We start from the raw sequence: 9,187 nt of genomic DNA, 5'->3' as shown, positions 1-9,187 counted from the left end.
ACATGCAAATGATTAAGTTTGCATATACATCAAGTTATGTGGTACCCAGTTTCAGGCTATAAAGACGAGCAACTGGCTTTGGCCATAAATGCTATCAGTGACTGTCCATAGCAGCCAAACTTTCAAAAATGTGTAGGAAATGCCTTGGATATGACAGCAAGCTGAATACCATCAGTTAATGGCTGAGGAACAAAACCGTATCCTGGAGCTGTGCAACCTCGGTTTGTTGATGTGTGCAGTTGCCACGTGTTGGGCATAATGTTAGTACCATCCAGAAATGTGTGACACAATGAACACAGAAACATCTGTTAACACACTGAAGGAAGACTAGATCACACCAGCATGCAACAGAGCACACAGACTGGAAGATTCACCAAGCAGCTCATTGTGACCTGTTTGCCACAGTGTGTGACATCTGAAGCCACTTGTCATTATCAATAGATGAATCTGTGTCCATCCAAACCATTCACAACAGATGCATGAAGTTGAGCTGCACACATGGCAATCAGCAACGAGGGTGCCATTAACTGCTCAACACAAGGCTGCCTGGCATGGTGTTGTCATCATTATAACTGGACCACTAAATGGCATTAAGTATTGTTTACAGATGAATCCCATTTCTGTCTGTGGAGGAATGACTGATGTAGACAGAGGGTGTGGAGGTATCCTAGGAAACGCTATGTGCCAGTCCTTTTTGCTGAGCATCATGCCATCCCCACACCAGGCATCATGGTTTGGAGAGGCATCATGTTCAATCAGCAGACATTCTGGTGAACATTTCCAGTGCTCTGATAGCAAACCAGTACGTCACACAAATTATGGGAGCCTGTGGTTCGGTCACTGATGCAGACTACCCCTGTCACAGTGTTCCAGTAAGACAATGCCATACCACAGATCACATGGCAAATTCTCACCAACTGAACAGAATTCACATTTCTTCCTGGCCAACAGCCTCACCAGCTCTCTCTTTCATCAAATACCTATGAGACCTATCCCATGTGAAGTGCATCAGAAACCACCACCACATACTGTAGATAACATGCATGTCAAAGTAGATGCAGCTTGACAAGAAATACCTCAGGCAACCATTAATTGCCTCATTGCTTCACCATATAGCAGCCTGTAATAAACAGGTGTCCATTGCATAACTTTGTTCTTTCCTTCCTGGTGTTGCAATTTCACTTTTAAGGAGTGTACTTAATCAAATATATTTTATACAACATTTAAATCAATTATGAAAATAAAATTAGTTTATGCTAATTTTATTTTCATATATATATATAAATATATATGACATATTTAAAAATCTTCAAATGAGAAATGTTTAAATCAAAATAATATACTAGGTATAAGTAAAATAATAAACAAGTTTGAATTAAATATTTGAATCTCATCATATACAGTAAATAAAAATTGCTTTTTCTACCAAAATATAATCAGTTAAATAATTAGCTAAATAACGAGTATAATAAGTTAAATACTTAGTACAGGTTGGTAATAAAATAAAACAAAATCTTTAAATATTAAAAATTATAAATATCTACCCAATGCTAAAGAAATAAAAATGTATGCAAATTTTTGGGGAATGTTATACAGCAGAACCTTGCTTATTGAGCACCTTGCATAACGAGTGTTTCGCATAATGAGCAAAAACAAATTGTAAAAAATTGACTCGCTTAACGAGCGATGTTTTGCATAACGAGTGACCAGGAGAGGAGAAGTCCTGTATTGTGCACATGTCCATCAGTCTGTGTTTAGCACTTGTTTCACTAGCATCTTAGTGTTGTGATCACATATTTTTCCAAACTTGTGTTCACATGTATTACTTATAAACATCAACAACCATAGCCCATTATATAATAAACAAGCAAAACAATATGCCAAATTCTTGGGCTATGTAAAAACTATAATTAAATATTAGAAATTAATTAATTTGACTAGAAGTAGGTAGTTATGCTTCCATCTCATATTAAATTTAATGACCAATTCCAAATTAAATTTTAGAAATGTCTAAATTAAAAATTAATTATTTATAATTATTACATTAAATATGAAATGGAAGCATAACTACCTACTTCTAGTCAAATTAATTAATTTCTAATATTTAATTATAGCAGTTACATAGCCAAAGAATTTGGCATGTCGTTTAGCATGTTTGTCAGACACATTATCTGTGACTTTATTCTTTTCTGTAAATCAAATTTGCATTCCAGGTTGGTTCATTCCGTGCTAGAAAAATGGTGAGGTGATTCTCGCTCCTTAATAATGTATATTGTATAATTTTCTTTGAATAAACATTATACAGAAAATATTTGAGTATTTTTCAGCATGGAACATATTGTCGTATTTTACATTAATTTATATGGAAAAAATTATTTTGCTTAACGAGTACGATTCTGGAACAAATTATGTACATTAAATGAGGTTCCACTGTATATATATATTAGGCTTGGTATCAAAAATGTTAGAGTTCTAGTGCATTTGACCTAAAAAAGTGACTTTTTTCAGGAAAGGATTAAACTTACTTTTTTGCACCTATCAAAATAGATTTAATGCAAATAAAGTCCTTAGAATCTATCAAAAAAAAAAAAAAAATCATCATAATCATCACATGATTATGAAAGAAAAATTGAGTTTGTAAACATCTGCTTTTCAATATTCAGTGATGATTATGGTTGAATTAACACTCCTTTGATCTAAAAAAGTGCATTTTTATCTCCATAGAAATATTAAGACTCATAATTAAGATATTTGGACATCTGAAAATTCACATGCCTTTGTTGATAGCTTCTTCAAAATGATATCTTGGCAATATAGTGTAAATTCACTTCACAATTTCTCATTGGCCCCTATTTCTTTGAAAAAGAGTAAATCAAATTGCTTAAAATAGTAACAATTACAGAAAAAGGTATGCAAAATTGTTGAACAATTTTGTGATTCTAGAACTTAATAAAAAGGAAAAAAATGGACATATCACTTTGACATGACAAAGTTGTATCTCATACTTAGTGGCCTGTAATGATGTTTTTAAGTGAAACATTTGGTAATAACCTTATCAGAAAAATCTAGCAATCAAATGGCCTCCACATTTAAAATTCAGATTTAAACCCTTGTGATTACCACTTATGATGTGCTATCTTAAAAAATGTATTTATAAAGTATTGCTTAGATCAAAGATGACAAACCTTTTTGAGTTCACAGGCCTATGTAGTAAACATACTTACCTTTAAAAATATTTATGCATGCTAAAGTTTTAAACTTCAAAATAATGATATTCAATGAAATAAAATAAATATTCTTTAGTTAGAATAAATATAAAGAAGCTGATATTAAAAAGAATTATCAGGTTATAAGCCAAAAGTATAATTGAAAAAGACAAGTGATAAACTGAGATCGTATGATACATTATGTGCCAGATGATTTCTATCAATATGCCATTTTTGGCAAGCATACCATACCTCTGACATAGATCATTAGTTGATTTGAAGTAATCAATCAACAGTAAACTTATTAACATGAATTCTGATAAATTAAAACATGCTGTCTATAATTTTATGTGCCACATCGGAGACACTCTTCAGAATGATGGAGGACACATTAAACAGATGTAACAAGTGTTAGAGGCATCACCCCAATTTCATTTCTGTTGATTTTTATTTGTTATCAGTAGTTAAATAAAAATCATTTTAAAACCAAAAATTAAAAAATTCTGTGTTATTTGATGACAATTCTCTATAATTTAACAAACAAAAAATTAAAATATATCATAGTGAAAGAGGTACCAAAATTTAACCTAAAATTTACTCCTTAGTTTATAACACCGAAAATTGATGCTATGTTCTACTGTCCAAAATAGTTATGTTAATGTAGAAAAACATATTTTTCCTTTTGTGAATTTTTAAATTTTATCAATAACAAATATAGCAAATAAATATTATGTATGTGTGGTTTAGACGAGCAACATTCCTAAACCGTTAAGACAAGGGGATGCAGGGGAGACAAGGAAAACAGGAGAGACAATGTGGGGGTTGGATGAGTGACATTCCAACACCATTGAGACAACAGACGAGGGGTTGTGGGAAGACATGGCAGAACAAGCGAGAGACAGAAATGAGGGGAGACGACAGTTGGTGATGGCGCGAAGAGGACAAAAAGAGTTACGAAGGTCAGAACATTATCATTCTATCCATAAGACAGTTGAAAATTTAGCTGAATGCTGGAAGATTATTGTCATTTCTAGTTCTCTATATTTCTATCCCTATTCCTACATGTAGCATCCATAAATTAATTTTTTATTATAATGACATATTTGTGATGTATTTCAATTATGAAATTATTCTAGTTTTTTATTGTTAGATATTTGCATAGTGAAAAGTATACCTTTATTAAATGCTCTTGAAAGACTTTAAAATCAGCTGAACCTAAAACTGAAAGTAATTCATCATCTGCAAGGAAAAAAAATCGTGGAAATGCATTTCGTTTTTCATGTAAAAAATTATTTAATGAATTCTGACATTCATTGAGTCCATTAAATATTTCTTGTAATTCTTCATAACGATTTGAAATATGACAAGCATTCTTGATATTTGGTTGTTTTGAAGTGTCATCCATTATCTAATAATAAAAAAGAATTAAAATAGTGAATTAAATAAACACTACAACTTAAAATTATTCATCATTACTTTTATAAACAATACAATATCTTTAGTTAATAATGAATAGGAACAGTGTTTACTATATATCATTACAGTAGAGCGTCGATAAGTGGAACGTCGGTAAGTGAAATGGCCGGAAAGTGGAACGATTTTCAGTCGGACTGTGTCGTGCTGAATCGAATGTTTTTGATACTAAATTTACTTCTAAAGTATAATTTTCATGTTTTTTATATTCTTTAATATATTTATTTTGTTTGTACAAAATGCAGAAATAATTTTTAACGATACGATAGCCTCGATGATTATTATAAAAATTTTCGTTAGGCTTAAAATCGACGAAAATTCAACACGAAGCGACACGCAACAGAGAAAAATTCAACAGGAAGCGATACGCAACGGAGAAAAATTTGAACATCGGACAGGTTAATGTATTTTTTCGTACAAAGTCGGAAACTGGAACAAATCATTAACTGGAAGGACCCCAGTCCCCAATTGGTTCCACTTATTGACGCTCTACTGTATTTAGTTTTTTCAATGGAAAACTAAATAATATGTGGTAAAACTATTTTAATCTTTACATCTGAACCACCTATAATTTAATACATACTCATTGATAAAAAAGTCATGCACCCAGATAGAATTGTCCAATTACTGCAAAACTTTGCATGGAGCTAAGTCTCAGACAGGTATGTAAATGATTACAGTCATGGTCCAATTGCACACTAGGTAGTACCCCAAAATCTTTACTCCAGTATCCTATAAAACAGCTCAAAAGCTCCCTGTGCTCAGAATTTTCAGAGAACCTTCAGCATTGTATGTTTGAGCTTAAAAGTAATGTCTTTGACAATACAGTCAAAGACATTACTTTTAGCTGAAGTTTGACAAAGACCACATCTTGAAGAGGGGAAGCAGGATAGCTGTTTTGACCCAACTGTGACAAGGTGTGGAAGCTCTGGATATGAGGGACACATACATATATAATGGATAGACTCTAAATTCCTCATATACTGTAGACTTCCAGTAGAGATTATTGTCTGTTCATGTACAAGCACAAACATATGCAATGGCATCTTTGTCCACCATCCAGAGACAGACGAATGACTTGTTACAGAACCCTGTGTCTTTCTATACCATTGGCAGGTAATTAGCAGGGACAAGTTTGTATGCATGATAACCTCTACACATTCTGCTATTACCACTCAACAAATTTGTTGTATCTGATGATGAGCTGGATGGCTTGAAAACTGTTTAGTATAGAGCAGTGTTTTTCAACCTTCTTGAATACGCGACCCCTTTACAAGTTAAAAAATTCTGGTGACCCCCTAGGGCCATATTAAAACTATGTCAGTGATTTTAAAAACTACATATTTAATTTTCTTTCTGTTGAGACCTAACTATCGATCGAAAAACCAATTGTACTGTGCAAAGAAGTCACAAGAGCCCTGCAAATAGTAACGTGTTTTCTTTTTATTGTAGTGTAGGACCTACAAACACTTGTCTTTTTCTTTTACCTGCGACCCCCCATGTAAGGCTTTGTGACTCCCCTGGGGGTCGCGACCCACAGGTTGAAAAACACTGGTATAGAGAAATAAAACAAAAACCTATATAAATGATAGTGTTCTTTTACTTTGTTTTCAATATTAGTTAAAATGCTTAATTAAAATAATTTGATTTGTAAAATTTATCAAAGATATTTTGTATTCAAATTCATTCCAATGAGTTATGTTTAATTCTTATATACTGCATTTTTTCTGCATATAATCCACAAGTTATCTCTGTTTAAAAGACAATTTGAAACAATATGTGGGTCATATGATGGACAGGTTATACACCAATTTTAAGTTGCACTCACAAATTCACATCTATGGGAGAAACCATTATACTATAATAAAACTGAAACAATTTAACATGTTAAGAAAAAAAAACAAATAACTAACTTTATTAATATTAAGGCAGTGATGCTACTACTTTAAATAACTGGACAAGTTTTAAGATAAACTTCTTTATGTAAATAAATTTTAATTTCCCTTAACATTTATAATTAGTTTTCTTTATATAAATAACAATTATTAACAATAGTTAACAAAATAATTAAAATTTTAGTAATTATGTTGTAAATTCAGAATTTCTGTAAATAAATAAATTACCTTTTGGAAACTTGAATTAATCTTTTGAAACTTCTGTGTTTGTTCGTGTAATCTAGTCACTATATCACTTTCACTAAATATACTTTCTAAAGAAATCCATTTCTTCTGTACCATTATCCATATCTAACATAAATAAATTTCAATAAATTTGTTTCTTTAATTGATATTCACATCTTTTGAATTTATTCAGGTAAATTAAAAATAAAAAGTAACTAAATTTATCAACAGACATAACCTTTGCACTAAATACAAACAACACATAGTATGATCCTTATTAATACTCAATACATGAAAATTTAATACAACAAGCTGTTTTCTTAAATCTCTCTTCCCCACATATGAGATGAAATATTTGATACAAAGAGTGCTTACAATATTTATGAGAACAAAATATTCGATTTAATTTATGTGTTCTATTTCATCATCATTCTTATCCCGTTAAATTCAAAATTTTGTTATACTTGCATTTCTAAAAATCTGTTGAAAATCTTTAATATATTAAATTTGTTATACAGTAGAATCCTTATCCACAGGAGATATGTTCCAAAATCCCTCCAATGGATACCTGAAACCACAGATAGTACCAAACTTATATATATATATATATATAATGGTACTTCCATCCCATGTTTGAATGTGTATTGTTCTCACCCTGGTATTTTACAATGCCTCATTCATACTTAATGCTGGAGGCAATAATGGTCTTACCCAGTGGCGTAGCGTGGGTGTCAGCCACCTGGGGCGGAGGAAAATTTTGCTGCCTTCTTATTTAGGTATCTCAATTCAAATGACTAAAATATACAGTAATTCTAAAGAACTTTTCGGCAAAGAACAATCATTATTATTGTGTATTGTACAAGAGTATTGTGTATTGTGTATTTATTGTGAAATTTTGCTGCCTCCACTACACTACGCCACTGGTCTTACCTTGTCAGGTGCATATCTGAATAGGTTCAACCGGACCATCTTCAGAAAGTGTGTGGTGTGATGGGTTAATGAGAACCACATTAAATAATACACCACGGGTTAACAAGTATTCCAAATAAACTATAATGGTAATTATGTATTTTCAGCCAACTTAAATTACAGAATTCCGAAACAGTCCGTAATATTACATGTTACCTTCTTTAAAATACAGAATTTAAACCGATTATTTCACCTCGTTCACAATGCTCATAGATCGAGTTATACGTGCGAGTCCTGAAACCGGCCAGTTCACAATCCATTTGAATCGTCTTATAATCCTAATTAAAACTAACTTAAATTAAATTAAAACTAATGTTAGATTAGAGAAAGAATATGGAAAGGTTATATTAGAAGAGGATCCCTTTTATTTCTTTAGCAAGTTGGGCAATCTGTGACATCTATCACAATTAACTGAGAGGATACAACCTGACCACGTGGCCACTCTTTTCAGCAGGAGGAAATATCCAATTACGAGTCCTCCTTTATATCTTGATAGTATCGATTCTTTAACACAACTCTGAATCTCCATTGACTAAGTCTCTCTGATCCCGTTCTCGTCGTCACTCGTACTCTTCTCCTCACTTACCACGTGCTTCACCTCTCGCAGTCTTGACCCAGAATGGGAAAAATCGTCCTTATACTCCTTGACCCGGGTAGGTGACCCCGCACCAGCCCAAAACTTGCCATAAAATAAATATTTTGCAGTTGAACGGATTAAACAGTGGGAAACAATAGGATTAGTAGAATAAGTGGATTAGACGCTAACTTACTAAATAATAACAAAATAATAATAATAATATACATGGGGGGTTTACCCACCACAAGTGCCAATTGGTAAAAAGAAAAAGGTGATGTCTATGAAGGTATAAAAATGAGAGAATTGGTGTGACGGCCAACTTTTCTCTTGTTGGGCTTCATCTCATCAGATGTTATCACCAAGTGGACGAAGGAGATCGTTAAAGAATGAAAGGTAAGCACGAGCAGGAAAAGGACAAAAGGTTCATAATCCTGGGTATCAAAAAACTCTAAGATATATGTGTATTCATACATATATTGAAAGGGCAAGGCTCTCTTAAAAACAGTGCTTTAGAATCAGCTCCCTAACAGAGAGAAAAAGGGGAGAAGGAGAGAAAATTGACTGAAACCAAGATGCATTTAACATGTTATTTACATGTAAATTAGTGTATAGATTGAAAGGCCTGGAGGATTCTTATTAATTTTGTTTACATCAAATTTATTACTTAATATTCTTAACATATAAATAGATTTTAACATCAAAATTTTTCAATTATCAATGAATCTTGTGTAAAAATTATAATATTAATAAATTCACAGAAACTAAATATTGTAATGTCATTTTATTTGACAAAATAAAATAGTTCAACAATTTACTCACATTTTAAATGTTATTAAATTGCA

General features: G+C 32.1%; 1 protein-coding gene across 1 annotated transcript in view; it reads right to left on the bottom strand.

Annotated features, from left to right (window-relative positions):
- Nucleotides 1–4,380: 4,380 nt before the first annotated feature.
- LOC136980854 (dynein axonemal heavy chain 10-like) overlaps nucleotides 4,381–9,187 on the bottom strand; it is a gene marked incomplete at its 3' end in the record, with an annotated part of 87,061 nt that continues 82,254 nt past the window's right edge. Inside the window, exons 24-25 of the mRNA XM_067277059.1 lie at nucleotides 6,803–6,925; nucleotides 4,381–4,614 (exon numbers count right to left, since the gene is read on the bottom strand). Of these exons, the coding sequence (XP_067133160.1) occupies nucleotides 4,381–4,614; nucleotides 6,803–6,925 (357 nt within the window). The remainder of the gene's footprint in view (nucleotides 4,615–6,802; nucleotides 6,926–9,187) is intronic.

Source organism: Centruroides vittatus, unplaced genomic scaffold (genome assembly GCF_030686945.1).
Source record: "Centruroides vittatus isolate TY-2023 unplaced genomic scaffold, ASM3068694v2 contig_1161, whole genome shotgun sequence".
NCBI classification, from domain to species: domain Eukaryota; kingdom Metazoa; phylum Arthropoda; class Arachnida; order Scorpiones; family Buthidae; genus Centruroides; species Centruroides vittatus.
The sequence above is the reverse complement of the archived record's forward strand: the minus strand, read 5'-3'. Positions and strand labels throughout refer to the sequence as shown.